At 40.8% G+C, this 26,577-nt stretch overlaps 5 protein-coding genes and 2 long non-coding RNA genes across 11 annotated transcripts; 5 read left to right on the forward strand and 2 right to left on the reverse strand.

The window, feature by feature from the left end:
* The first annotated feature begins 391 nt into the window (after window positions 1-391).
* On the forward strand, window positions 392-4,348 carry gmcl1 (germ cell-less, spermatogenesis associated). Its single transcript, XM_077736868.1, has 15 exons — window positions 392-572; window positions 747-917; window positions 1,006-1,125; window positions 1,419-1,515; window positions 1,609-1,706; window positions 1,771-1,883; window positions 1,990-2,055; window positions 2,157-2,241; window positions 2,370-2,460; window positions 2,521-2,661; window positions 2,746-2,815; window positions 2,888-2,963; window positions 3,220-3,365; window positions 3,484-3,571; window positions 3,633-4,348. The coding sequence occupies exons 2-15, from the start codon at window positions 753-755 to the stop codon at window positions 3,771-3,773; spliced, it is 1,497 nt and encodes a 498-aa protein (XP_077592994.1). The 5' UTR covers window positions 392-572; window positions 747-752; the 3' UTR covers window positions 3,774-4,348.
* fam136a (family with sequence similarity 136 member A) lies at window positions 3,787-5,358 on the reverse strand. Its single transcript, XM_077736867.1, has 3 exons — window positions 5,000-5,358; window positions 4,789-4,929; window positions 3,787-4,630 (listed from the first exon to the last, which is right to left on the reverse strand). Exons 1-3 carry the CDS (start codon window positions 5,084-5,086, stop codon window positions 4,442-4,444), a joined length of 417 nt encoding a protein of 138 aa, XP_077592993.1. The 5' UTR covers window positions 5,087-5,358; the 3' UTR covers window positions 3,787-4,441.
* A 287-nt stretch (window positions 5,359-5,645) lies between these two features.
* On the forward strand, window positions 5,646-10,463 carry pcyox1 (prenylcysteine oxidase 1). Its single transcript, XM_077737251.1, has 7 exons — window positions 5,646-5,774; window positions 6,351-6,480; window positions 6,813-7,019; window positions 7,090-7,264; window positions 7,539-7,750; window positions 7,816-7,968; window positions 8,960-10,463. Exons 2-7 carry the CDS (start codon window positions 6,378-6,380, stop codon window positions 9,628-9,630), a joined length of 1,521 nt encoding a protein of 506 aa, XP_077593377.1. The 5' UTR covers window positions 5,646-5,774; window positions 6,351-6,377; the 3' UTR covers window positions 9,631-10,463.
* A 182-nt stretch (window positions 10,464-10,645) lies between these two features.
* Window positions 10,646-14,935, forward strand: LOC144210207 (uncharacterized). 3 transcript variants are annotated; one of them, XR_013329328.1, is made up of 14 exons: window positions 10,646-10,757; window positions 10,833-10,883; window positions 10,954-10,980; window positions 11,436-11,486; window positions 11,576-11,596; window positions 11,704-11,742; window positions 11,830-11,865; window positions 11,928-11,969; window positions 12,072-12,110; window positions 12,186-12,230; window positions 12,531-12,563; window positions 13,312-13,335; window positions 14,123-14,246; window positions 14,809-14,935. XR_013329328.1 is itself a non-coding variant. In XM_077736726.1 (13 exons), the coding sequence occupies exons 1-12, from the start codon at window positions 10,703-10,705 to the stop codon at window positions 13,323-13,325; spliced, it is 453 nt and encodes a 150-aa protein (XP_077592852.1). In that variant the 5' UTR covers window positions 10,646-10,702; the 3' UTR covers window positions 13,326-13,335; window positions 13,761-13,891. The 3 variants fall into 3 exon arrangements, 2 of the variants coding, with proteins under 2 accessions (XP_077592852.1, XP_077592851.1); XM_077736726.1 differs by lacking the exons at window positions 14,123-14,246; window positions 14,809-14,935 and adding an exon at window positions 13,761-13,891; XM_077736725.1 differs by lacking the exons at window positions 14,123-14,246; window positions 14,809-14,935 and having other exon boundaries at window positions 13,312-13,499.
* LOC144210206 (sodium-dependent phosphate transporter 1-B-like) lies at window positions 14,248-21,900 on the reverse strand. The gene is made up of 11 exons (XM_077736724.1): window positions 21,572-21,900; window positions 20,073-20,686; window positions 19,861-20,001; window positions 19,256-19,341; window positions 19,090-19,186; window positions 17,052-17,171; window positions 16,208-16,471; window positions 15,367-15,943; window positions 15,110-15,295; window positions 14,802-14,886; window positions 14,248-14,738 (listed from the first exon to the last, which is right to left on the reverse strand). Exons 2-11 carry the CDS (start codon window positions 20,422-20,424, stop codon window positions 14,574-14,576), a joined length of 2,073 nt encoding a protein of 690 aa, XP_077592850.1. The 5' UTR covers window positions 20,425-20,686; window positions 21,572-21,900; the 3' UTR covers window positions 14,248-14,573.
* On the forward strand, window positions 15,082-20,773 carry LOC144210209 (uncharacterized). The gene is made up of 4 exons (XR_013329332.1): window positions 15,082-15,959; window positions 16,138-16,336; window positions 17,071-17,227; window positions 19,796-20,773. It is a non-coding gene; the product is annotated as an uncharacterized LOC144210209 (long non-coding RNA).
* Window positions 20,784-25,596, forward strand: LOC144210208 (uncharacterized). Of its 3 annotated transcripts, none has more exons than XR_013329329.1 (7): window positions 20,784-21,938; window positions 22,757-22,924; window positions 23,115-23,200; window positions 24,357-24,985; window positions 25,049-25,129; window positions 25,195-25,352; window positions 25,430-25,596. It is a non-coding gene; the product is annotated as an uncharacterized LOC144210208 (long non-coding RNA). The 3 variants fall into 3 exon arrangements; XR_013329330.1 differs by having other exon boundaries at window positions 20,784-21,621; XR_013329331.1 differs by lacking the exon at window positions 20,784-21,938 and adding an exon at window positions 21,953-22,282.
* Window positions 25,597-26,577: the final 981 nt, after the last annotated feature.

Here is a 26,577-nt window from a genome sequence, read left to right on the forward strand (position 1 = left end):
GAGGCGCTAACGAACCCAAATGCGTAACGCAACCTGTGCGTATGCTATGAAAGAAGAAGACAAGAAAAAAACACAAAAGCAGTTTCCCAGCATTGTTACTTGACGGCAAACATCTCCATTTCTATTCGTCCCAAATTTCGGACATCATGTAAATTGTGCATCGGCTTTTGTGAACGCGTAACTTGTGACGGCCGAGGCTGTCATCGTTGGAGACGTTGTTTTGTATTGTAATTCGTAAGAGCTAACCCATCCTCATCCGTCTGGGTGAAACAGACAGACGTGGTTTGTTTAGTCCTCAAAGCCCACGTCAAACCTATCCGACTGTCCCATCCACGTCAAAAGGTAAAGTAACATGTGCGTGCTAAATTAAGCATCATATAGGTTTGCAAATCATGTAAGAGAGCAGTCTTTTAGCTTGCTGTAACATATAATGGTTGCGTTCGGTCCTTTTAGTTTGGAATAGTGGCCAATGGAATGATGATACCTCAAGGGGTTTTGACAAATTACACATATTGTGTCGGTACTGTTTTGACTCTGTGTTGCTCATGCAACAGTTCTAAAATCGTTGCAAGGTGAATTTCAAAATGAGATGAACAAGCTTTTATATTACAAACTCAAATTTCAGCATGTGAAATTGTGGTTAATCTTGATGTAATAGCTATTTTAAACCCAAATCATGGTATCCTTTATTTGTATGTAATTATTATTTTTTACCCAAACCAAGCTGTATTTTTATTTCCGTGCAGGAAACGATGGGGAATATGGGAAGCAGATTTCAGTCCTCTAAGGTACCAGAGGAAAGCGGCGAGAGCAGCCGCAAGCATCATTGCGACTGGAAAAGGAAACGAAACACCCAGTGCGACTGCGAAGATGAGAAGGAGGACGACGACGCCATTCTTGATACGCCGCGGAGGCGAGTCAATGTCCCCAACATTGTTAAATCTATTACAAATTTTACATTCATTTTAACTGTTGTCAACCTTCTTTCCAAACTCAAATAGGAAGAAACTGAAAAGCACCTCCCATTATATTTATCAAACATTATTCCTCAATGGAGAAAACAGCGACATTCGCATCAGCGCACTGGGACAAGAATGGAACCTTCATAAGTTATACCTGTGCCAGGTAAAATAATTGGATTTAATGACAATTTATCGTCTCCCTCATTCCATCCACATCCACATTGTGACATTTTTTTCCCAAGCTATATTTTGCTTATCTGTTACCTATTTTTTAGACCAGTAAAAATAATGCAAAATGACCAGCAAATGATAAATGCTTAAAGCTACTTTTCCTAGATTTCACTGTTTATACCTGAGACAAGATATCTGATTTCCCAATTTTCACAACTTGGTTTAACCCTGCTATGTAAAGTCAACCTTTTTAATGTCACTTTTTGTCATTTTTCTCCCTCTCAGTCAGGATATTTCTCCAGTATGTTTAGCGGTTCTTGGAAGGAGTCCAATATGATAGAAATCAACCTAGAGATACCCGACCAGAACATTGACATAGAAGGTGAGGAGGCAAGTGAAGTGATTTTTCATTTTTTTCCATCAATGAGGTGCTCTTTTCAGCAACCTGTTCCCTTTTTTTTGTGTGTATCTTAAGCTCTTCACAGAGTCTTTGGATCCTTATACCGTGACGACGTTCTCATCAAACCCAGTGGCGTTGTCAGCATCCTTGCCGCTGCTTGTATGCTTCAGTTGGTCAGTAAAGGATTACGCCAGTTGGGGTTAAATTGCACAATTGTGACTGACATTGTTTCGGCAGGATGGTTTAATCCAACAGTGCGGCGAGACCATGAAAGAAAACATCAGTTCTAAGACTGTGTGTGGCTACTATGCTTCTTCTTGCATCTACGGCTTGGACTCGGTCATGAAAAAGTCAGTGCTTATTTTCCTCCAAGAGCTCATTAAGCGACCTTAAGAAGAAAAAACTAAAAGATGGTCGACAAACTCATTGTGCTCTTTTTTTTTTGTCTTTCTCTAGATGTCTGGAATGGCTTCTAAACAACCTCATGACACACCAAAATGTGGAGTTAATGAAAGAAATTGGGTAAGAATGTGGAGTGGAATGCTTAATTTGCACAAATGACCAAAAGATGTCAAGAATATCTCTTTGATAGATTGCACTTGAACCTTTTCTTTTCCTTTTAGAACCGAGATGATGGAGCAGCTCGTCCAGTCATCCGACCTCTTTGTCATGCAGGTAGAAATGGACGTCTACACAGCTCTAAAAAAGGTACATAATTTTTGTCATGCTTCCACCGACTTAGTTATTTTTACTTTTCAATCTAACCAAAAAGTCTTAGTTTTCTAGCTCCAACAGTGAATGACATAATGACTCTTATGTTTTGGTCTCTCCATCAGTGGATGTTCCTCCAGCTCGACCCCATGTGGGACGGACCTATAAAGCAACTTCTTTCCGATGCCGACGCCTGGTTGTGCAAGCGGAGGACGGGTATTTCTTATTTAATTTTACTTTTTGCTGTATATTTTCATGACTTTTTGTCATTTCCAGATCTGTGTGAGAGGGAGCCATTCCTAAGCACAGAGGAAGGTGCACCCTTTGCACGCGTCTTTAAACACGTGCGCCTCCAATTTATCGTCAACGATCTTGCCTCCGCACGCATTTTGGAGCGGGATAACATTTTACCTGCTGGTACGTACTCATTTTTTTTAGATGTATCAAGGTATAATGCAAAAGCTGTTTCATTGCACTATATATTTTTATTTGCCCTTTCAGACTGGTTGTCAGCTGTATACAAAACACAGTGGTTCGCCATGTTGCGGACAGAATTTGACAATGATAATGGGTAAGAAGATTATTAACTTATTCAAATTAAGTTCAATATAGGTAATGGATTATTAATGATGTTGAATATTAGGCCACAGGAAGCCAACAAAGAAGAATTTGAGTTGAACAGCATGAGATGTGGTAGAAGATTGACCAAAGATGGAGATGTGAGTGTTTTCTATGCATAGATTTTTTTTTTTTAAACATATTCATTGTTCATCAGATTATCCCATGCGACTTTTGTGTCTTTATGGTATTTTTTTACTTTGAATTAGAGGGCACTCAACACAAATAGGAAAGAAAAATATGATTCAAATTGACTTTTGTTCAATATTTAAAAGCCTTTTTACAGTAATATTATTTTTTTCCATCAATTCGTCCAACCCTGATATAAATTGTTTTATTTATTTTTATAATTCTCAGTACTGTTGGCGATGGACAGGTTTCAACTTTGGTTTTGATCTTCTTGTGACTTACACCAACCGCTTCATCATCTTCAAAAGAAATACACTAAGTCAGCCATGTGGGGGCGCTGTGAGCCTTCAACCACGGCGACATCTAGCATACAGGTGAGAGTGCATCACCTCTTCCCGTTGTAGGCGTGGTTGACCTTCTTTTGTGTGCTTAAGGGCTGGATATTCAGTCCTAAAAAAAATTTGATTTGCATTTTTAATTTTGCTCATTTAGGTTACGCTTGGCCTCTTTTGACAATCTTGGCAAGCTGATGTGTAGCCGCTCTACCGGTTATCAGCTTCTCACACTTGAGAAAGACCAGGTAAGTAAGTGGGATCCATCCTCAAGGAAAATGGCATTTTAACTCGTACCTTCTTTTTTAGGAGTATGTGATCATGAACCTTGACAGCCGCCTTCTATCCTTCCCACTCTACGTTTGCTGTAACTTCATGTACACGTCGCCGTACATGGATCAGCGCCACGAAGCGTCGGAGCAAGAGGAAAGCACCCGCTGCGTTTCCTGATCCAGCCCCTGATAGATGCCACCCGTTCCTGTGGTAACGTTGGCACTGATCGTACACGCCACAGGCACTTTTCATCTTGGCATTTCTGGAATGATGCCTTTTTTTTGTATGTCTAGGGGTAAAATAGTTTCACTACAAGAACTCTTTTCATCAGAAATATGAACTGTGTATTGACAATTTAGCAGTAATGGAAATGTACACATGCACAGTTTGTTTTCACCTGGTCATTACATTTAGAATGTCCAGAAAAAGTATACATGAATCAGTCATTTAAAGATTAGCTCCACTTGGTTTAAGGCTCACTCCCACTGTAAAATACCTATTTTTTTGAACACGTCTTTTTTTTCTATAGGGTTTTCACATTTTACTGCTTCTGTATTTAGTTCAGTTCATCACCTGCTGACTCCGATTACGTCATGTCAGGAAAGAGGTTACACAAGCTAAACTGTCAGTCACTCATGCTTAAGAGGCATCCCTTAAATTTATGTTATGCCTTTTATTTATATTTTTAACTTTTTTTTTAAACTATGTATACAACTTGTTTTTTTTTTTGCCAATAAATCTGCCCGATGATATGGGCTGTGGTGCTATCATATTTTGAACCATGTGGTTGACGAGTTCTGGCCCAGATTTGAGCGAGTACAGTACAAGGAGTGAGGTTGGTGGTCTCAGTGGGGAATCGAGTCCAGGTTCTCTTGGATCCTACGGGTCATGCTGGGGATCAGGTTCATGTGGTCATCCACACAACTGCCTACACATCGTTCCATCAGAGAGCGAACTGCCGGTTCCTTGGCGCCAGAATCAAACAGATCCTTCGCCTTGTCGTTACAGTGCATTGTGCATCTGGCCAGACGGTCCTGCAAAAAGGATGGGTCTATTTTAAACCTCAACTGTTTGGAATGCCCCCAAAAATTGTCAACAATGGCAGATGATCATTTGACTGAATGCAGTGCCATTGGCTAAACCATGGTCTATATCAAAGTATGGAAAATTGATGCAAACCACGCCCCCTTACCTGGAATTTCTCCAACTCTGAAGTGACGAGGCCCTGGGCTTTGGCCAAAGGGGCGTGGCACCTGTCGATGCATTGATGTACCTGAACCATCGAGTCAGTGGATCGATCACAGCAATCTGCACTGCACTTGAACATGCGAGCCTGCCAAAACGAATTCGTCACGTTTGCAATTGTCCACATATGACCAAGTACACATGTTCAAAAGCTTTACCTGCATTTTTCGGATGTGATCCCGTTCCAGGCTTTGGACCATTTCCTCCACTACAGCCTGAACGCGTGCTTGTTGAGCTTCTGCCATGTTTATCTGGCCAGATTTCTTGTATTTAACGCAAGTTTGTTAAATAATGCAGAATAGACGTATAAAGCAATACAGCTTGCACAACTTAGACTTGATTTACAATTAGATTGAATGCTAAGGTCACCTCTTTTCAGGCATGCTTTCAGACGGGTAGACCGGTGCATTACTTCCGGGTAATATCTGCAAACTTTTTATTTGTATTTTTTTTTTGCCACTAGATCTGTTCTTAGTTTTTCTTCTCATTTAAATCATTTCAAAATCGGGCAAACGTAACTGTTATATTTTTCTTAACACTTTGTGCAACATAGCTACAGCGTGTATTTTCAGGATACACTAGTTTAGATGAGTAGTGGTCTTCAAAATAAATAACATCCAAGATTTCAAGAAAATTACATACTTAAACATGCATTTTGCATACCTTTTGTGAATATAAATAGAAGTGTAATATTAAATTACTGCCATAGAAAATGCATACTGTAAGTATATTAACCTTCTCATACATGTTGAGGGCTGGGGCGCTTTTATTTTGAATCAAGAATCAATACACGGAAATATGCTCAGGAAATTGGCTTTATATGTTCATACAACGCTCCCTTTAGGTATTTCCTGCATTGTCGATGACAGATGTCGACACTAATACAGAAATCTGCACGTGTTTCACATATAACGTTGTGCAATCACAAAACTGGTAAGAGAAAGTTATAACATATTCTGCATACATAGTACATGCTTCGATGTTAATGAAAAAGTTATTATTTATAAAAAAACGGTGCAGAAATTACCCCGATATATTTTTTTCCAATGTTAGTACATTGACGTTACCGGATCGTTGCCCCCTACTAAAATGGTCGTCATTAAATCATGTTGCTTATTGACACTACAGCGGATCTAGCTATCTGGCGATATTTGTGATGTATAGTCTGTTAGGTACCTGTCTGTGTGCAATCAAGACATCGGGTGCGCGTAATTTGTCATTTTTCCCGGCGTGTTAGTACAGGTCAGATCGCCTTCATTATAGTGATGTTATTACATGAGTTATTTTAAAGTAAAATCTTCAGGACAACTGCGGACATGTTGCTGAAGTTACACAGAGTCGATTCAAGTATTTTCTCTTGAAATCGATTGACTTGATTCCGGAGAAAACATAAAAGTGTGACGATACGGAGTAGAGCACGCCTCATCTAAATTGCCTCGAAACTAGGTTAGTCTTAGCCAACAACTGATAAGGCACCTGATCCACCCACTCGGCTGCTTAATGTTGTAGATCTCCTTGGATCAATAGAAGATCACCATGAAAGTTGAGATCTGGAGAGTCTTATGCCTTTTGGGACTTTGTTACAACATCAGGAGGAGTCTGGCCTCTCCGGAGGTCCTTGAACCACCCACCAATATAGGTGAGCAGAAATAACAACAGAACTTACTAAAATGGTCCAATGATTTGACATCTAAACAGATATGTGATAAATTGTATCATCAGTAGTAACCACTGTGCTAAAAAAAAGACTAGGGTCATAATTTGCACAATTCAGATCATGATCTGCTAGTTCTGGACTTGGGTCCAACCAACATCCCCATAACTGAAAACACCCATTCGCATTAAAATCCTGTACATTTGTGGTCAATAACCAGATCGAATCAAACCACTTCACACACCAGCCATGGATGCTAGATCACACACACGGCACTGTGCATGGGGTCAATAAAGTTTGCCATTTGTCATTTCCAGCCGTGGTGGGCGCCGGCGTCAGCGGCGCCGCCGTGGCATTCTTCCTGAGGCAGGAGTTCGGAACCGCGGTCAAGATCAATGTGTTCGAACCCGGCGATGTCGGCGGGCGACTGGCCACGGTGAAGATAGCCGACCAGGAATATGAGACGGGAGGCATGGCTATCCATCCCCTCAATCTCCACATGAAGCATTTTGTTGACAAACTAGGTAGGGATGCCATGTCAACAAGTTATAACTAGAACAGTTGTAATTATAATGGAGTCAAAAAAAAATTCAGGCATCCCCACACGGCAAGACGTCCCGTCAAAAAAGGCGATCTTTGATGGCGGCGAGCTGACTTTCGAAGAGAGCGACTGGTATATTGTAAACTTCCTTCGGATGCTGTGGCGTTATGGGCTCAACTATTTATTCATGCAGATGTGGGTGGAGAGTGTAATGGATAAGTTTATGAGGTGAGGATTTTCTTTCAAATTTACTTTTAGATACTTCAGCTAAAAAAAAAAATCACCAATCTACTGTGATAAATAAAACAACAAAATTGCAAGAACTGCATTGACCATCAGTGTTCAGAATTCCCTTTTAAAGATATCTGGCATCATCTAGTGTTGTGAATAGGTATAATGGTTAGATCCTAATTTTAAGATGATTGACATTTTCAGTCTAATTTCAATGTAAAAAAACATCGTCTTATAGTTGGGCCAATCTGGTAATAGTTTTCTCCGGCAGAATCTACCAGTACCAGCAGTATGGCTACTCCTTCACCAGTGTGGAGAAGCTTCTGCACGCCATGGGTGGGGATGATTTCCTCAGCCTGATGAACCGCACGTTGGAGGAAACAATGAGAGCTGAAGGATTCCCGCAAATCTTCCTTAATCATGTGGCGGCACCCCTTACGCGACTCACTTACGGCCAAAGCGTCCGCATCAATGGCCTGGCAGGTATGAGTTTTATTTGTCCCCAAATTTTTTTTTTAACTTTATTTTAATGGATGTCGTCTTGACAGGGGCTCTGTCGCTAACGGGCGCCGACTCGGGCCATTGGGCAGTGGATGGCGGCAACAAGAGAATTTGCTCTGGGCTCCTTTACCACAGCAAGAGCGAACTCATTCAAGCCACAGTGACCAATGTAGCCTTTAAAGTCCGACCCTCAAAGAAAGGTACACTTCAGTCTTTGTAACAAAAAATCCATTCATATAATGTTCATGAAAAATGTTACGGTCTAGTAGTATGATTCCCGCTTCGGGTGCAAGAGGTCCCGGGTCCAAATCCCGGACGAGCCTCCACTTGTTACGACTCCCCCTGGGGTAAGATATACCAGGGAGTCGCAACTACCACAGCAGACGGGTTGGGCCAATGATGAGTCCAGACAAACAATGCAAGTAGCCTTCAGTGATATTTTATTTACAACAAAGTCCACAAAAACTTAAACTACGGGATAACATAGGGGAAGCACGAGATATTAAAGTGGCACCCTCAAATAAATACGGAAAAAAAACACCCTCCCAGACCTCCCCTCCCCTTGTGTCCAAATGAACACCCACAAAATAGAGGAAATAAGGCCGAAGGGTACCACTGTCAGAACTGATGTAATCAAAGTCTAGACAGGGGAATAACTACATGTCTAAATGCACAAGTATACCCCAGGGTGTCTAAACTTATCTCAAGTCCCCCTATGCAACCCAAAATCATTAACTTTGCCAATACAAATACAAAATATAACAAGGAGTGACGTACTCACATTACCAGATGAAGCTGGGACAATCAAACTTTACTCTGTACTAAACCATGTGCTTTCTAAGGAAGGAAAGGACTCCACTGGGCAGCCAAGGGAGTCAGTCAGGAATCAAACCAGCAAGTCAGCATGTCAGCCAGAACTGACAAATAAAAAGGGTTTAAATAAGGGAAGGAAGTGAATCTTGATTGGAGGAGGCATGATGGGGAACTAGTCACACCTGTGTTGGCCTGGGCAGGGCTTTGTCACAGGGGTGGAGCCACTGCTCCATGTACCTGGAAAAGAAACCACACCCCTCCTGCATAGTGTGTGTCCAAACAAATGTAATTCATGAACTTCATCCAGTCCTATTGTCTTTGATGAGCAATGTGTTAAAAATCCACATCAAGAATTAAAATGTCCTTTCTTATTTGCAGGCCCCTCCACCAGTTTCTACGAGATCAACTACCAAGGAGACGCCGGCTCAGGGCACGGTGCATACGACCTGGTCTTCATAGCGACCCCCCTACACCAGGGCAAGTCCGACATCGCCTTCTCAGGCCTCTCCCCCCTGACGGCGCCGCCATTCCCCGGTATTTACCACCGGGTCTTCTCGGTTCTGGTCCACGGGGTGCTCAACACCTCCTACCTGGGAGTCGGCGGGCCCGCTTCAGAGTTCACGGTCTCCGAAATCCTCACCGTGGACTCCCAAGACGACCTCCTATACAGTCTGACCTCGGTAGACCCGGTCCACATCCCGCCCGGCTACCGCCGCCCCCCAGCGAGCGAGGCCAAAGTGTGGAAGGTGGTTTCTCCCCGGGCCCTGAGCCGCAACAACCTGGCCCGCATCTTCCTCTCCTGGGATTCAGTCTCTCAGACTCAGTGGTTGGCATATCCGTCTTACCGTCCCCCACGACGGCAGATCCCGCCCTTTATCCTGCATCGGGGGCTCTATTACCTGAGCGCCGCCGAGTGGGCGGCAAGCTCCATGGAAATGAGCGCCATCTCGGCCAGGAACGCCGCGCTCCTGGCGCACCATCGCTGGTACCAGCAGACGGGGAGGATCGACCAGGAGGACCTGCACATGCGATTGCGCGGAGAACTCTGAAGCACACGGCAAAGATCAGGTATCTGGACGATCGGGTTTCCCGCTTTTATTTTGGCGGGGTAATTATTTTTAAGGAATGATTTGCCCATATGATGTTTTTTAAGGGCTTCTGCAGGATTGTGTTCTATTAACGAACATGCTTTGCTTTGTGTTGTTGACCTGAATTGACTACTAAGGATTTTTTTTGGGAAGGAAAACCTGGAATAACTATGCTGGTTTTCATTTGAATTCTGATACAGGGATCATCACCACTTGGGATATTTTTTTTCTGGTGTGGTGATTGTATATGTGCCATATAGTAGCTTTTTTTCCTTTTTTAAAGATACAAACCTTTCAAAAGTTGGCACCTTTAACCCTTTTTTGATATTCAAAAACTTTTTACCTGTACACTTTAGACTTGTTAATCCTATTTATGGCCAATAACTTTTTGGTAACTCAAAAAAAAACATTGATTGCTAATATATAAAAAATTCTACTTAACTTTGTAAAATTGTTATAGTATTTTCTTACATTATTTGTATGAATGCACATGGTAATCAAATTTTACTGAAATTTAAATACCTCAGTAATACTGTAAAGGTTTACAAGAAAAATGATTGAATTTAATTCATTTAAACTAAAAGGGCTGAGGACAAATGGTCAAATTTTGGCGTCACTTATGGCACTAGACGTCCAATTTATTTTGACCGTTCACTAACTGCAGCAAATGAGTTAAATGAGTGATTAAGTGCATGAAAGGGTTAAAAAAAGAGCCATTTGTCAGTGCACTTTCAAAGTGGAGAAGTGTACACTCTATTTTTTCAAAAGCAAAATAAACAGTCTTTAATTGTCAATGCTGAGTCTTTTTTTAGGGGGGTCTTTGAGCTCCCTCCCCTAAATAAAGAGCCATGTGATGATGGAAGAGCAAACAATGGCTGTCCATTGAGGCTCCGAATAAGGAGCAGTTTGTTATGCCAATGTGACTCAGGTAGAACAATGGTACCAGAATCCAAGTGGGACATGTGATGGCCCATGGCAGGACATAAAGAGCACGGGTGCCCGTTTTGGACACCACACAAGTACTATAGGCAAGATGAAGTTTCTAGTTGGGATTTTTGCCGTCCTTGTTGCGTCGACTCTTCACTCCGGTGAGATTTTCATTCACTTGTTTATTCTCAATTGAACTTGTCATTCATCTGAATCTATTTGTTTTTTTTTTTTAGCTTTTTCAGCATCCCTGCAAACGGCCGAAAAGGAAGAAAAGACTGAATATGGTGAGCACTTCTTACAACAACAACAACAACAACTACACAAAAATCACCATGTTTTTTTATTATTTTGCAGATGGTCTGACAGAACTGCAGAAAACAGGTAATTTATCCAAATGATGAAACTACTTTTGTTTTATATCCAATTATTTTGTCCTAAAATTCTCATTGGCCAAGTTTTTTCATCATTTTTTTTATTCTAGGATATTCTTAGTCTCTACTAATATATATTATACTCTATGTTGGCTAAAAGTAGTCTTACAAGTGCATTAGGACTATATTTCCTGACGGTATTAGACCTAAGAATTGACTGGTATGACTTATTTTCTACTTGATATTCTACATATTTCTATTCTCATGGTTTTGTTTGCATGGCGGTGTGATCATGAATAATCTCCATTAAAATTTGGAATCATGGGGCAGCCCTTGTAACACAATGTAAAGTTATTGTAAAAAAATGGCAATTGAGTTAAATGTATTAACTACTATGTGTGTATGCTACTATGTGTGTATGCTGGTTATGCTGGTTTGCATGACTGTTTGTCCATCTTGGCCCAGATCAGCTAGAGTTCGAGGCTGCTCAGAAGGACGAAGCCATCCAGATAAACGGTACCTTTTTATTGTTTTTTTTCTATATAACGCACACTGCAATGTCACTCATAAGAATGTGTTGAACTAACGTTACTTTTGTTTTCTAGTTGAGGACCCACGTTACCTTGGTAAGTGGAGCCTTGAAAATTCATTTAAATTTACAGCAATCTATTAACTAAATTGGTGTGATCATGTGATTATTAATATTGTTTTTTATTTTTTTATTTTGCCACAGTGAAGGTGAAGAGTGAGGATTCATCCAGTGAGGAATCAGGTAGACTCAATCTCAACAAAAACTACATATTTGACTTAATAGAGGTATAACATGACATAACATAATATTTGTTTTTCTTCCTTGCAGAGGAAGTGCAAGTGGAGCTCTTAAACGATGCAGAAGGTGAGAGCAACACGTATGGCGTTTTCCTCCATGACATAACACATCCCACAATCGCCCCGCAGAAGGAGGGCCCAGTTCTTCAAATGCAGCGGCCGCTGAGAAGGGTGAGCGCGTCGACCACCCGTAGGTGGCGTCTCGGCCCGTTTGGTGCCATTTTCTCAGCACCCGTGTGGAATTTCACACGGCCTTGCTGTGTTTTGGCACAGGTGCAACATGTCAGTCCGCGGAGGTGATGCTGGCAGATGGTGAGAGTAAAAAAAATCTTATTTTATTTTTATGAAAAATGATGTAATGCTTTGTGTCTTTTTGGGCCTTTTTAGAACAGCAGCAAAAGTCATCAACGACACAGCCGGGCAGAACTTTAGGTAAGAAAAAGTGCAAATAATATGATTTATTGACAAAAATTGCAATTATTTTTTTCTCCTAATGACAAAATGCAACATTTTTTTTAGATTAATTTATTGTTTATTTTTAACAAGGCATTCTGTTAAAAATATAAAACAGTTAAGACTCCATAGCCAAATAACACAGTACAATTTAACACAGCTACTCGTAACAAGATGTGCTTTAATAATAATAATTTAAGAAAAATCCTGTAGATGGCATCATGTGTGTACTACATTTTACTTGAGCTAATCATGTGTTTTTTGCCTCTGTTTACACAGAAGATGACCGCAAGCATTCGACCAAGGAACAAGGTATGTAATCACATTGTTTCCATACACACTCTGTACCCATTCGCTATCAATGACTGCAAAATGTCAGCATAGTTGCAGGTTATTTTTACAGCCTTTCACATTAAAAATCACCCTTGCACTAACTACTAAAATATGCCCTATAGGAGTAATTGTACTTTTCCAATGAGTGCTTGAAAATGTTTAAAACCCCCAAATATACCAGTCCCTAAACTTCTAAACAATCTCCCCTTGGTAAAAATTCAGATTTGATTATATAATACCCACCTCAAGTACCCCCTGTCAACTGTAGTTTTATTTTTATTTTTATTTCCCCATGCAAACCATTTACACTAAATATCCCCTTACATAATATGGCTCAAAATAAATACTCCCAATGCTTTTTATAGGCCTTGGCCCATAAGACCCCAACACAAGCATAGGGCAGATTGAATGGAATGCCCAATCAATTCTGACAGGGATGGGCAAATGACCCCTGGACATCATAAATACCCCTTAAAAATAAATTTTTTTTTAAATTAATTATAATATGTGCATGAAAAGTAGTGCTAAATGTTTTAGATTTAAACTATGTTAAGTGATGTTACAGTTTTAGAAGTGCGCTGCCAATTAGGCCCACCCATTTAACCACTTGTATTTATTTGTGTGAAACCTGTTAGATCAGTGCTAATCCAAAAAAGGGAAGATGTAAATTGCGATACTTCAAATGTAACTGTTTTTTTTTTCCTTTTTGTTTTTCCCCGCTTAACAGACGCACTTCAGTGAGAAGACAAGAGTATGGAAGCACTTTTTACAGCGTGGTAACACTTACTCATGTATGCTAGAGTTAAATTTAAGATTTAAAAAACGCACATTTTGTGTACTTGCATTTGAACTAAAGTACAACTGGTAATTTTGTTCTTAAGGTGGAATAAAATATTCAAAGTTCCCAAATTTCCACTCAGAATTCAACTTTTATTGTCCAACTTAAACAAAATAGTTCTTTTTCCATCCATAATAGGTTCTGTCGTATTATATCATGTTCATTTATTTAAATTAAAAACAATTCTTTGGTAACTAAAGGCAAAGAAAACATTTTAAGGCAACTAAAGCGTGATTTTTTATACAGTGGTACAGATGAGGGAGAGAAAAAAGAAACATTGTAGTTCTTAAATCCACATAGAATTAATCACAGAATAATAAAATGTAACTGTTTTTCAGGAGGAGTTGAAGTTTGAACTGAGAGTAGGTAGGTAGCATCAAGCTAAAGCAGGATTAAGTATAGCACATTCTTCTTTTGACACACGGTTCAAGTAACGTTATAATTTAAGGTTTTAATACACAGCTGCACCGTTACATGGTAAGTCTGCAAAAACTTAACATGCCACACTTTAAGAACACACAAAGCGCTTCATTTGTCACCTCAACGCTTAAATGCTTCAACCTGGTTTGTACTTTTTCACCTACGTTGGAGAGGAAAACAGTAAGACTTTGCATTTGACAGTAAGTCAATTTTTACTTGATTTTAAAGTACATATTTCTCACTTTAACGAATTTGTAACTTTTTCCCAATGATATGACAGTGGCCTGACTAACATCAAGTGAAAGTAGGGCAGAAAGAATCCTTCCTCCTTACACAGCAACAACCTTGTTTCCAGTTTAAAAATAACTTCTGCATTAACATCCACCAACAAGAAAGTTACATTGGTAAGTATACTGCATTTTAATTGTTCTTATACCTAAAAAAAAAAAAAAAATCACACATATTTACAGAACTGTAAAACAAAGAATTGTAGATGTTCTCTAAGGTAGGCCTGAGGGAAAGAAGCAATACATTTGTAGGCCGTTGACATGATGCAGCCGCGAACAAGAAAGGTCCTAAAAAGAGCGCTAGATTTTATTTTAATTTTTAAACTCTCCCTGCCGCCCTCCTCCCCGACCAGAGGTAAGTTATATACGAACCTCGCCCAACTCCTCCGGGCATACGCCGGAGCGGCAGTCTGCTCTGTTCCCCTGCGAGAGTGGGTAAGTCTTTCAAGGGACATGTTTGAGGGCGTAGATGAAGATGGCCATGATGGCAGCGCTGATCAGACCCGAGATGGGCACGGTGACAAACCAGGCCACAAAGATGTTGCGGAAGAGACGCCAGTCCACTGCCTTCCTGGAGCGCAGCCAGCCAACAGCCACCACAGAACCCACCTAAGACAAAATTGTAGGTGAGACCCTCGTCGAGCTTCCCGTTAATGCAATTCGTCGACTTACCTTGCAGTGGGTGGTGGAAACGGGAAGACCGATGTTGGAGGCGACCACCACAGTCACCGCCGACGCCAACTCGATGCTGAAACCGCTGTGGATCAAAGCGTAAACTTAACATTGGACATCCATTCAATGTAAAATTTTTTCAAACTAATATTTACTCTAATAAAGGCTTAAAATTATTTAAGCTTGTTTGTAATATATTATCAAGGTGCAATTTCATGTGTTCATTTAAAATGTCAATACTTATTTCAACTAATTTATTTCCTTTTTTTCCACAGATTTGTTGAGAAAAGTTAGGCTTGACCCCCTACCTTGATGGGGTGATGGGCGTGAGGTCTCTCCCCATGGTCTGTATAACTCTGCGACCCCACACCCAGAGGCCGACGCAGATTCCCAAGCCTCCATAGAGCAGAAGCCAGATAGGCGTGGCTTCTTCGGACGTAACACTGCCGCTGTCATACACCAACCAGAGTGCCACCAGCGGACCAATGGCATTGCTATACCAGACAAAAAAAACGCAAGGGTTAGCATCGGTCAGAGACGTTGCCATGGCGGCCGTTTAACAAACCTAACGTCGTTCCCCCCGTGAGCAAAAGAGCCGAAACAAGCGGTGAGGATTTGGAGAAACTGGAAGAGCGTGGACACTTCTGGCTTGTCGGCGTCTGGCCCGTCCTCGTCCAGGGAGCCCTGTGTGCTGCCCGTGTCCTCCTTGCCCGCCTCTAGTGTCGCATCGGTGGCAGCCAGGCCCTGTGGCGCGGCGTGCTCGGCCACCGCGTTGCAGTAACTTGTGTAACTGTCCATGCGCACACGCTTTCTGTCCTGGCCCTGTCCGGGAGCTCCCTCCTGGAGCTCGCCGTCTTTGTGCTTGAAGTCGGCGTGCATGCCGATGATGGCCATGGTGTAGGAGGTGTAGCTGTTGTTGCGGCGGATGGGCCGCTCGCCGCCTTCGCCCATGCAGTCGCCCACTTTGGCCAGGTGGAGCTTGTGTAGTAGGTCTTTGTACAGGCCCGAGTCCTTGTGGACTGTGTGGTATGTATTGTAACCGTGGCTGGGGATGGGGATGGGCCCGGGGCCTGGCCGCTGGTTGAATTGGACTTGGACCTGGTGTGGTCCGCTGGCCGAACCGTTGATGGCGTGCTTGGAGACTGCACAGAGAAACAAGTTAAGTAGTTCAACGATTTATAGTTTGTAGATATACAAGAATGTTTCACAGTATTGCAAACCTGGCAAAAATAGGTGACATAAAAACATAATCTGTCAAGTAGAGCTGAGCGATAAAACAATGAAAATACAAGTGAATTATCCCTGACATTTTCTTTCCTTTTTCTCTACTAAACAGATGGAAAAGACTTTGAATTGTATGTCATCCAAAGATCGACAAAGTGCCACATCTAATGGCTCCTACTCACCACCATTTGCATTGTTGCACTCCGTCTCATCCGGATCGCCGATGTTGAAAGCCACCTTGCGTTCCTTGACAGCCTCACCCTCGTCGTCGTCCCCGATGTCGAACGCCACGTGACGCTCCTCGGAAACAGGCGAGTCTACCGGGCTTTGGTCGGGCGCGCTCGGTGCTGCTTTGTCGCTCTGTTTGAGGATAGGACAGTGGGGTTCTCTGGGCTCACTTTTCTCCATCAGGGGGCTTTCGGAGGGGCTGGCAGATTTGATATCCCCTAGTGAGAGGAAAAGTTCAGTTAGATTAATTTCATTCTTCAGCTATGGAATTAGATTATTTTAATTGGAAGGCAGTGTACTTTAATTTAAATGAGTTTATCCTAAGAAGATAAATAGGGTTTAACTTAAAAATAAAAGATTTGACTTGGGGGGAAAAAAATGTAAGTACATGCAAAAATTCGGTAGGCATTAAATGTTCAAAGTGCCAGATTAGACAACAGCTTGTGCTTTTCTGTTGGAGACTGGATTCCGACTGCCAATATTTGGAGTAGTTGGCCTCATTGCGTCATCTCAACCAGTCCGAACCGGAGCTGAAGGAAGCTATAACCAGCGCACCACATGTCATGTGCCTCGCAAATGTGGTGTCAAACCCTTACCATTCACAAACTTATTTTAGGTAGTCCTCTTAAATCATTGGTTGAAATGTAATCAATCACGTTCAAATATACTTCAAGACTTGTGCTAATGTAATTATGTAATGATAATCAATATAAAATCGGTTGTTTTGGCTGTATATCATTATATTATGACAGCACTTTATGTTTTATGTTTGTGTCATGCAAAAAAATTAAAACTCACGTTCAATCTTTTTCTTCAGGCGCGGACAGACGATGAACCAGACCACCAAGGCCGTCAGGAGTGCGCAGCCCAGCGAGATGAGAAGAACGCCCCACCAGGGGATCTTGTCGAATCCCAGCACTGGAGGACGACGGAGGCAAGGAAAAAGACACAAATGGAGAGAGGAGAAAAAAAAGGTATTTAAACTAACATGCAGCGGGCACCATTATTTTTAATGAATTGAACCTTTGGCTGTAATCGGCCTCCAATTCATTTTAACCAAGAAGGCTGTCTACCATCCATCTTTTAGCATAACAGTTAATCTAAAATTGGTCTATATTCTCACCCTCTTGCTACTGATACAGTAAAATTTCCCAAATATGAGATAAATAAAATTATATAATCTAAAATTTTTTTTTAAAAAAGATGCCATTAAGCTAACTAAGTGCACTACGCCAAATAAACTTAAGGCCCACCTTTACTATGGCAAACATGATTGGAACAAAGTCATGAAGATAGACAAGAGGCCACAAGCTTTCGTCATGCTCCATATGTAAATATTAACACAACAACCTTGTTATGCACTTCTAGTTAAACATACACACCCCTCTGATGTGATACTTACATAACCAACCCAAAAAAAATACTGAACAACCAAAGTTAACATGACCCCTAACAAGAGGACACAGAGTACTTCCTTAAAAGGTGGCATCAATTCCACCGGGAGCAAGCGACATGGCGATAAAAAGCAACTTGATGCCAACACTGCGGCATACTCTAGTGCAGCTGACATGGGCGCAATGCAGCGCGTCGTCAAATTAACGACTCCCATTTCCTCAGGGGTGAGAGCGGACATCTTTGCCCGCTGGAAAATGCAAACAAAAAGTAAGGGACATGCGTTTAAGGGCAGAGTCTGCCCCGATGGTCCCATGAGAGCAACCCACTGCTGTTTACTCTGTTATGTAACACGAGGAGGCTAACCGACTTGCGGATAGCCGAACTCGCTGCCCTTGGCGGGATTCGTGCGGAGCAAAAAAAGTGCTCGTGGGCTGAGTGATATTGACTTTGACCAACGTGTGTCACGGTGACTCAGTGACGGGCGTCCTGCAAAACAACTTGGCCGCAACTATTAAGCAGGACTGTGCAGGAAATGAAATTTCAACCACGTCAGTGTCCGCACCCCGTCTGTGAAAACCCCCCCGCACAATGGCGTGGTGTGCTGGTTTTTCCTCAGTCAGCCGCCAACTTTAATTACACAAGTGATAGTTTATGGAAATGTGGTCGACTTGACCCGAATTTTCCAAAATAAGCACTAGACTCCTAAAAAGGTGACAAATATATCCAAAACCCCCAAATTAGTCAGGGTAAGGTCACTGTGCTCGTGTCACAATGGTGACAAACGGCAAGCGGTGTTAGTTTTTCAGAGTAAACCAGGCAGAAAATCCTCGTCCGGCCAAATACACATTGAGCCTCCATCAATGGAGGCTGGCGCGAGGGTTTAATTGTACCCTCACAATGCCACTGACCCAGACGCAGGCTGACTTTGTCTGCTGTGCAAAAAGAGGATTTGTTTACTGGCGTTTGGAGCTCCTCGTCTAATAGATGATGCGTTTGAGATCCAATTGGAAATCATTGACAAACCCCGAGGAGACCTTACAGATGATTTGCCAATAGAGTATTAAGAAAAAGTAATTTAAGACGTCAAAAACTACAGGCCTTATTGCAAGTACCGAAAAAACAAACCCTTGTTATGTTACTTCTCTTTCCCTCGTCTAAAGGCCACAGACAGTGACGTCAAGACTTAAAGTAAATTCTTATTTCCGTCTGTCTGCCTGTTGCGCACCACTTTTAACATTTTCTTTCCGCCCATCACCCACTTGCAACCACACGCCACCAAAAGAGCCCCAAAAAAACATGTTCAAATATACATTTGTAAGCACAAACAGTCTGGCGGAGTCTGGAATACGCGGGGGCTTTGTGCAGCCCCCAGTGTGGCAGCCAGTGGTTTATTTTTAAGCTGTGGCCAAAGGACGGCAATGGAGAGAAAGGCGAGACTCACTTGGTGCTCCGGTGAACATAATGGAAAAGAAGTTGATGCCCATGGTTATGGCGTAAAAAACAGGCAGGGCTTTCAATCCGTTTGGCACCGGGTCTTTCTGCAGGAAAAAAAAAATTAGCAGCGTCAACTAAATTAATAATATTACACAGACCCAATTTTAATTTACCTTGTGCAGGATGAACACGCGCACAAAGTAGAAAACCACAGCAGACATCATGCCAGACAAGAGAGGACTCAGAAACCAGGATGCAACTGCAAATAAACCAAAAGGGAGCAGTTACAATGGGGTTAAAAAGAAATAGTATTGTGGCAATGTTATAGTACATCAATGTAAAATTTCCATTCAGCCTTCTTAATCAAACTTCGCTGGAATTGGCAATTACAAGATTCCTGTTCAACCATGTGGAATGCATTTTAAGACACCTTCTTCCGCATGTTAATTGCACATAATGACGTAGTTCAAGAATTGACACAGTAATGCCAAACATATGCAAATAACTCTCCTAAGTTCACTACTAAGATTCTCATGTCCTGTATAATCTTTGTATATAAGCACATATATTTATCATTTGATTAAATGCTTCTTAATGATCCCATATATATTGTGCTAACATTACATACTACAGTAGTTGTGTTTACTAGCTACAATAGTTTGTATTGCATCACTGTCAATGACAACTAATGAGTTTTTTTGTTTGTTTTGTAGGTGATTTTCTATCATTTTGCTGATAATACACTGGCCAAGTTAGCAAGAATTAATTCATAACATACCAATTCGAAGAAGCTGAAGCCAACGGACGCCCTCTTGACCTTTGGCTACCAAAGAAAAGCCGATGGTGGCGCCGACAATACAGTGAGTTCCAGAAATGGGCAACCTAAGGAAGGAGGCGGCCAGTTGCCAAACGGCAGAACCTGAAGACAATCCGCAAAATGGGTCACTCCATGTCTACTTGGAAAAGAACAACCTAAGCACTGTGACTCACCAAACATGGCGCTGATGGATCCGGCCATCAACACAGATTGTTCAGAAGCATTGTACATGTTTACGTCGATGATGCCCTTGCGGATGGTCTCGCTAACTTTGGCGCCAAGGAGCACCGAGCCCAGTGTCTCGAAGACGGTGGCTAGGATGCAAGCCTGCTTGAGGGTGACAACCCCTGAACCCACCGCCGTGCCGAAGGAGTTGGCCACGTCATTGGCGCCCACCGAGAAGGCCAAAATGAAGGCGATGATGAAGCCAATGATCAACAGCCAAAGGTAATCTGTCAAAGGGCCTTGTTGTGCTAATGTGGCGGCAACCACAATTGCAGTCACTGTTGTCGTTGTCGAAACCATGACTGCTGATTAATTTAAAAAAATAAGGATACTGCTATCATACAGGACTATTACTGCAAATAAATATCTTATATAATTCCCTCCTGCTTAGCAGGACGTATCAGGAACTGGCAAAAAAAACTAGTGTGCCAATTGAGGGGGCTTATTGTTATCCTTCAACTAATGTAAACAGTTTATAGTTTCTTTGGATTTGAGCTAATTTGCAATACAAAGATGTGGCCATTGTGCAACAGTAACAGCAGCAGATGAGCCGTGGAACATCCTGCAAAAAATAAAACCATATTTTCATTAGAATACTGATGAAGGATCATATTTTGGATCCACTAATAGCAACATAATTCCTATTCATCTAAACTGGGTCTTACACCTGACATCTATTTAGATCCGTATTAAACTACAAAGTAGCACATTGGTTTCATGATGTTTGATATACTCAAAATATAGCGTGTTTATTCCAGGCTACCCAAAGATGAGTTACATTTAGGACGCGTACTATTATTGGCAACACAAAATTCACTTGGACAAGCCTATACGTCTAATACTAACATAGACTATAACAACTCGGCATTAACATTTAGTTGAATCGTTTGTTTTTGCGCGATGGCAGCCGAAAAGCGACATTTATGAACGGGGACATTTCCTCCTGGCGCACGTGGTGTGATCATCCATTCATACAACCACATCGGAGCTTGTTTAATCGCGACAGACGCGTCTTTTACACGTGAATGAACCACAATTGTAGCCTGGGCTTCATTATTTACAATTTGACGCATTAGATCATGTATTATTATTGCCGGAAATGGCGCATTCGATGGTTGCCAAGTGCCGGACAGATGGTCACGACTCTTCTATTGTGTCGCAAAAATGGCTTCATGACCACTTTTTTTGTAGTCAAAACACAAACAATACCCCACTCCTCTTCCTCTAATCCACGCGACATTAGTCATCGTAGTAAGATGAAGCCCACAATTCATTCAAACTATCTCGTCATTGAAATTTCAGCATCTATACAGCGACATCAGCTAATAGTTAGCCAACACCCACCATGAACCCTAACCAGCATTAGATCTGAAAAACGAGTCCCTGACGAAGAAAACAAAGACTATCCACTTTGAATATGACGCTACGGGAAAAAAAATCCACTTACCGCAGGTGCACTTGTCAGATCTCTTTGGAAGAAAGACGTTCTAGTAGCCGGTAAGCTAATTAGGATGGCGCGCGCGCCTACCCGGAACGCTAGAAAAATGTAAAGTGCGATTGAAACGCGATCGCCACAAAAGGCGTGTTATGGAAAAACACCACTTTAAGGAAGGGCAAAAAATACAGTTTCTCCGACTCTGTAAAAAGCGTATCCCTTTCGAGAACCGTTATATTTTGATCGCTGTTATGGGGAAGAAACGCTGTCGACCCGGGTAATCGGAAGGGGAAGAAGGTTTTATCATTGGCTTGTCCCCTCCCTCATCCATCCCTTCCTCCCTCGACTCTACTCTACTCTACTGCATATCTGTCAACTTGTACGTATTACACGTACTTAATACGTTTTTTTACCATTTCAAATCATGTACGCCGTACACCGACTTTTGTAAGGGGGAAATACAAATAAAAATCGCCAATATTTATGAAAACCGATCTCAACAAGACCGTTTTGGCTAAAATACAGATATTCTCGTAGGCTGGTAGCCAACGACGCTACTGTCATCGATTGTTACCATTGTCACGGTATAGTACCAGCAAAAATGATCCCCAATCGTATGTATTTTTAGCGGTGCGTGCGGCAATATCGATAAAGGATGACATGCGCATGCGTATATATACATAGCGTAAATATCGTGGAAGCAAGCATGGAGGAGCCAGAATAGTAAGAAACGAGTTACCGCGAGTAAACATGCGTCGTGCGGTGTTTGTACGGTTTTTGGGGGGTTTTACGCGTAATCATAATCATTTATAAGGGCAGTTATCGGCAGAGGTTGACAGGTATGAAGTAAAAAACAAACACCAAAGTGCATGTCATCACAATGTTCATAATGTGCAATACTACTGTGTTTTAAAGGATTAAAGCCCAACCAAAAAGTATTTACAGCTTCCCCTACGGACGTTAGGATGAATACTTGGTATTTTTTGAAGTATGAAAGCCCGATCAACGCGTATTTACAGCCCCGCCCTCGCCGCACCCATTGACTAATGCGTGTTATGATGAAAACAATGTATCTTTCTTTTAAGTATTAAAGTCCAACCAAAAAGCATTTACAGCCCCTCCACCCAAACATATACTGACTAATGCACGTTATTATGAAAAAAATATATACATTTTATGTGTCCTTTTTTTTAATAGGCGTGGCCGAGGCCAGAGTTCAAATAGCCGACGTCAGACGCTGCAATGGCTGATAGACCAGGAAGCAGGAAAGGCGTATGTGCGTGCGTGCACTGCAGAGCCCCGCAAAAGTGACGATTTGCCGAAGAAAGCCCGACAAACTTCTCACTGGACGATGCATAACTTTCGGTTTGTTGTCGTTTGGGGATTTCGAAGCCCCAGTTCTCGCCTTAAGAGCGATTTCTGACGCTTGCATGATTCGTTGACGTGATGCAGCCCCATGTGTGTGCAGACAGCAAAATGTTTGCAAACAAATCGGCTACATTGCGTTACCGATCGCTCTCTGTTTAAAACCAAATCATTCCTTTGTGTGTTTCAGTTCCTCAACGAACACCGACTGCTGGGAAACAAGAAGAATGTGGCCAAAACGACCAGAAAGGAGCAGCTTGTCGACGCCATAACAAAGTGAGTCATTTTTAAATGGTTCCGATTTCCTTTAGCCGTGTTATATTTACACGGCAACGTTTAATATTCAAGGCTTTGCGCAATTGGCTCGTTTTTCATCTTGATGCATTCAAATTTGGAATGAAAACACTAACTAACTTGGTGTTTTTTTAAATAGCAAAAACCTGTGGATAAATCCCCCCCCACACAGATGCCATTAGTGGATGTGTAAGGAATACACAGTAATCCCTCGATTATCGCGGTTAATCCAGACCAGACATGGCTTTGATAAATGAAAAAACGTAAAGTAGATTTTAGTATTGATTTTAATTTAAAAAAATACTATAGTGGCAAGTGAAGGAGTATCTCCCCTCTTGTGAGTTTCAATGTGGCTTTTCACATTCTGAATTTAAAAATTTAATCTGCTATGTCATAGAACTATGCACTTAAATAAATATACTTTACCCCCTTAACTTTCTTAAAGATCTCAGGGCTTGGACCTTTTTATTTAGTTTTAAATGTGGTTTTGACAACCTAAGTGAGACATGTATTCAATAGTGCAGGTGTCATTTTTGACTAATTTAAACATAACAATATTTTCCTCAGCTTAAGAGTAAAACAAACTTTGGATATTTATTTTTTAAGAATTAACAGATTTAAAATTGACTAACTTGAGGCAGAAGTAGGATTTATTTTAACCTTGTAAGCCCCTATCCAGCATTTTCAAATTTCCCACCACTTGATAGTTTTAGTCTTTACAGCAGACTGTTTCATAGAAAAAAAAGCTAAATGTAGGAGGTAGTTTTGTCAAATTTTGTTCTGCCAGAGCCTATCTCGACATAGGCAGGAAACCTGCTCCCCTTGGCTGGAATTCTGAAAAACAAAATAACATTTCCAAGGTCTTACCTTTTATTTTGCAAAAACTCATAGATTTGTTCTGCCTGAGCATATCTGAGTTTTTTCAAAATAATAGGTATGACCTTGTGAATGTTTTTTTTATTTTTCAGAATTCCAGCCTGAGCCTATCTTGACAGGCAGGAAACCTGAAAAACCAAAAAAACATTTCCAGGGTCTTGCCTTTTATTTCGCAAAAACTCATAGATTTGTTCTGCCTGAGCATATCTGAGTTTTTTCAAAATAATAGGTATGACCTTGTGAATGTTTTTTTATTTTTCAGAATTCCAGCCAAGGGGGACCAGGTTTCATGCCTGAGCCTATCTTGACAGGCAGGAAACCAAAAAAACATTTCCAGAGTCTTGCCTTTTATTTTGCAAAAACTCATAGATTTGTTTTGCCTGAGCATATCTATGAGTTCTTTTCAAAATAAAAGGTAAGCCATTGTGAATGTTTTATTTTTCAGAATTCCAGCCTGAGCCTATCTTGACAGGCAGGAAACCTGAAAAACCAAAAACATTTCCATGGTCTTTCCTTTTATTTTGCAAAAACTCATAGATTTGTTCTGCCTGAGCATATCTAAGATTTTTTTGCAAAATAAAAGGTAAGACATTGTGAATGTTTTATTTTTCAAAATTCCATGCCTGTGTACCATGTTTTTCAAAATAAAAGGTGATCTCTTTCCAATGTTTTTCCAGAATCCACCAGGGGGCCCTGGTTTCTGCCTATGAACAGATAGCCTCAGGAGCCCCTAATCTATGAAGTTTTTCAAAATAAAAGGTGAGCTCTTCTCAATGTTTTTATTTAACCCCCTTTTTTTGTTTGCCAGAATTCCACCAGAGGGACCTGGTTTCTGCCTATGAACAGATAGCCTCAGGAACTCCCAATTTATGAAGTTTTTCAAAATAAAAGGTGAGCCCTTCTCAATGGTTTTATATTTAACTCTGTATTGACTTCCTTTTTTTTGTTTTTCAGAATCCATCAGGGGACCTGGTTTCTGCCTATGAACAGATAGCCTCAGGAGCCCCCAATTTATGAAGTTTTTCAAAATAAAAGGTAAGCCCTTCTCATTGGTTTTTTAACTAACTTTGTGCCTTAACCCCCTTTTTTTTGTTTTCCAGAATTCCACCAGGGGGTGGAGAAGATTCGATTTTTTTCGATGCTGGACCAACAACGGGAACCAATCTACAAACTTTTTCAAAATAAAAGCTGGAGCTTTTATTTTCTGGATTTCCTGCTGGTGACAGGAGGAACTACTTCAAGTTTTTCAAAATAAAAGGTGAGCCCTTCTCATTGTTTTTTGAACTAACTGTGTACTAACCCCCCCTTTTTCATTTTTCGAATCTTCTCCACCAGAGGGTGGAGAAGATTCGATTTTTTACGATGCTGGACCACCAACGGGAACCAATCTACAAACTTTTTCAAAATAAAAGCTGATTTCCTGTTTTCCAGATTTCCTGCTGGTGACTAGAGGAATTACTTCATTTTATTTAAGTTTTTCAAAATAAAAGCTTTGAAATGTCTACATGTGTTGGTCTTTATCTAACAAAATATGCAAGTCACAATCAAAGTTCAAAAAATTTATTTACAAGTAAACATTTAACAGAAAACACTTAGAAAAAAATGGGGGATAAACACTTAGAAAAAAAAATTGACAAAAAAAAGGGGGGATAAACACTTAGAAAAAAAAATTGACAAAAAAAGGGGGGATAAACACTTAGAAAAAAAATTTGACAAAAAAAAGGGGGGATAAACACTTAGAAAAAAAAATTGACAAAAAAAAGGGGGGATAAACACTTAGAAAAAAAAAATTGACAAAAAAAGGGGGGATAAACACTTAGAAAAAAAATTGACAAAAAAAGGGGGGATAAACACTTAGAAAAAAAAATTGACAAAAAAAGGGGGGATAAACACTTAGAAAAAAAAATTGACAAAAAAAGGGGGGATAAACACTTAGAAAAAAAAATTGACAAAAAAAGGGGGGATAAACACTTAGAAAAAAAAATTGACAAAAAAAGGGGGGATAAATACTTAGAAAAAAAATTGACAAAAAAAGGGGGGATAAACACTTAGAAAAAAAAATTGATAAAAAAGGGGGATAAACACTTAGAAAAAAAATTGACAAAAAGCAGGAGGATAAACATTTAGGGAAAAAAATGACAAAAGCAGGGACTATAAACATTAAGGAAAAAAATTTGACAAAAAGCAGGGGGAACACTTAGATGTAAATAAAATTTGAAAAAAGGGGGGATAAATGCAGAAACTAAATCTTTGAAAGGGGGATGAACACTTAGAAAATATATTTTTAGGAGGGGGATAAATACTTAGAAAATAAAATTTGAAAAAAGCAGGGTGGATAAATCTTTGAGAAAATTGGGTGGGGATAAACTTGGAAAATAAAATTTTGAAGAAAATAACTGGGGGGGGGGGGAGGATTAACACTAATATAATTAGAAGGATTAACACTAATATAATTAGAAGGAAAACAACACTTAGAATTCTTG

The sequence above is a fragment of the Stigmatopora nigra genome, chromosome 17 (genome assembly GCF_051989575.1).
Source record: "Stigmatopora nigra isolate UIUO_SnigA chromosome 17, RoL_Snig_1.1, whole genome shotgun sequence".
NCBI lineage: Eukaryota > Metazoa > Chordata > Actinopteri > Syngnathiformes > Syngnathidae > Stigmatopora > Stigmatopora nigra.

What these genes read in the sequence shown, in the direction of transcription:
- gmcl1 (XM_077736868.1), top strand. Translation starts at nt 753, where the DNA reads ATGGGGAATATGGGAAGCAGATTTCAGTCCTCTAAGGTACCAGAGGAA. An exon ending in TTGATACGCCGCGGAGGCGA is followed by an intron (nt 918 to 1,005) that starts GTCAATGTCCCC and finishes TCAAATAGGAAG; the next exon opens with AAACTGAAAAGCACCTCCCA. An exon ending in TTGGACTCGGTCATGAAAAA is followed by an intron (nt 1,884 to 1,989) that starts GTCAGTGCTTAT and finishes GTCTTTCTCTAG; the next exon opens with ATGTCTGGAATGGCTTCTAA.
- fam136a (XM_077736867.1), bottom strand. Translation starts at nt 5,086, where the DNA reads ATGGCAGAAGCTCAACAAGCACGCGTTCAGGCTGTAGTGGAGGAAATG. An exon ending in ATCACATCCGAAAAATGCAG is followed by an intron (nt 4,930 to 4,999) that starts GTAAAGCTTTTG and finishes TCGTTTTGGCAG; the next exon opens with GCTCGCATGTTCAAGTGCAG. An exon ending in CAGAGTTGGAGAAATTCCAG is followed by an intron (nt 4,631 to 4,788) that starts GTAAGGGGGCGT and finishes TCCTTTTTGCAG; the next exon opens with GACCGTCTGGCCAGATGCAC.
- pcyox1 (XM_077737251.1), top strand. Translation starts at nt 6,378, where the DNA reads ATGAAAGTTGAGATCTGGAGAGTCTTATGCCTTTTGGGACTTTGTTAC. An exon ending in GTAATGGATAAGTTTATGAG is followed by an intron (nt 7,265 to 7,538) that starts GTGAGGATTTTC and finishes TTTCTCCGGCAG; the next exon opens with AATCTACCAGTACCAGCAGT. An exon ending in CCGCATCAATGGCCTGGCAG is followed by an intron (nt 7,751 to 7,815) that starts GTATGAGTTTTA and finishes TCGTCTTGACAG; the next exon opens with GGGCTCTGTCGCTAACGGGC.
- LOC144210207 (XM_077736726.1), top strand. Translation starts at nt 10,703, where the DNA reads ATGAAGTTTCTAGTTGGGATTTTTGCCGTCCTTGTTGCGTCGACTCTT. An exon ending in CGAAGCCATCCAGATAAACG is followed by an intron (nt 11,487 to 11,575) that starts GTACCTTTTTAT and finishes TTTGTTTTCTAG; the next exon opens with TTGAGGACCCACGTTACCTT. An exon ending in GCTCTTAAACGATGCAGAAG is followed by an intron (nt 11,866 to 11,927) that starts GTGAGAGCAACA and finishes ATCGCCCCGCAG; the next exon opens with AAGGAGGGCCCAGTTCTTCA.
- LOC144210206 (XM_077736724.1), bottom strand. Translation starts at nt 20,424, where the DNA reads ATGGTTTCGACAACGACAACAGTGACTGCAATTGTGGTTGCCGCCACA. An exon ending in ATCCATCAGCGCCATGTTTG is followed by an intron (nt 20,002 to 20,072) that starts GTGAGTCACAGT and finishes GATTGTCTTCAG; the next exon opens with GTTCTGCCGTTTGGCAACTG. An exon ending in GTGCAACAATGCAAATGGTG is followed by an intron (nt 15,944 to 16,207) that starts GTGAGTAGGAGC and finishes TTCTCTGTGCAG; the next exon opens with TCTCCAAGCACGCCATCAAC.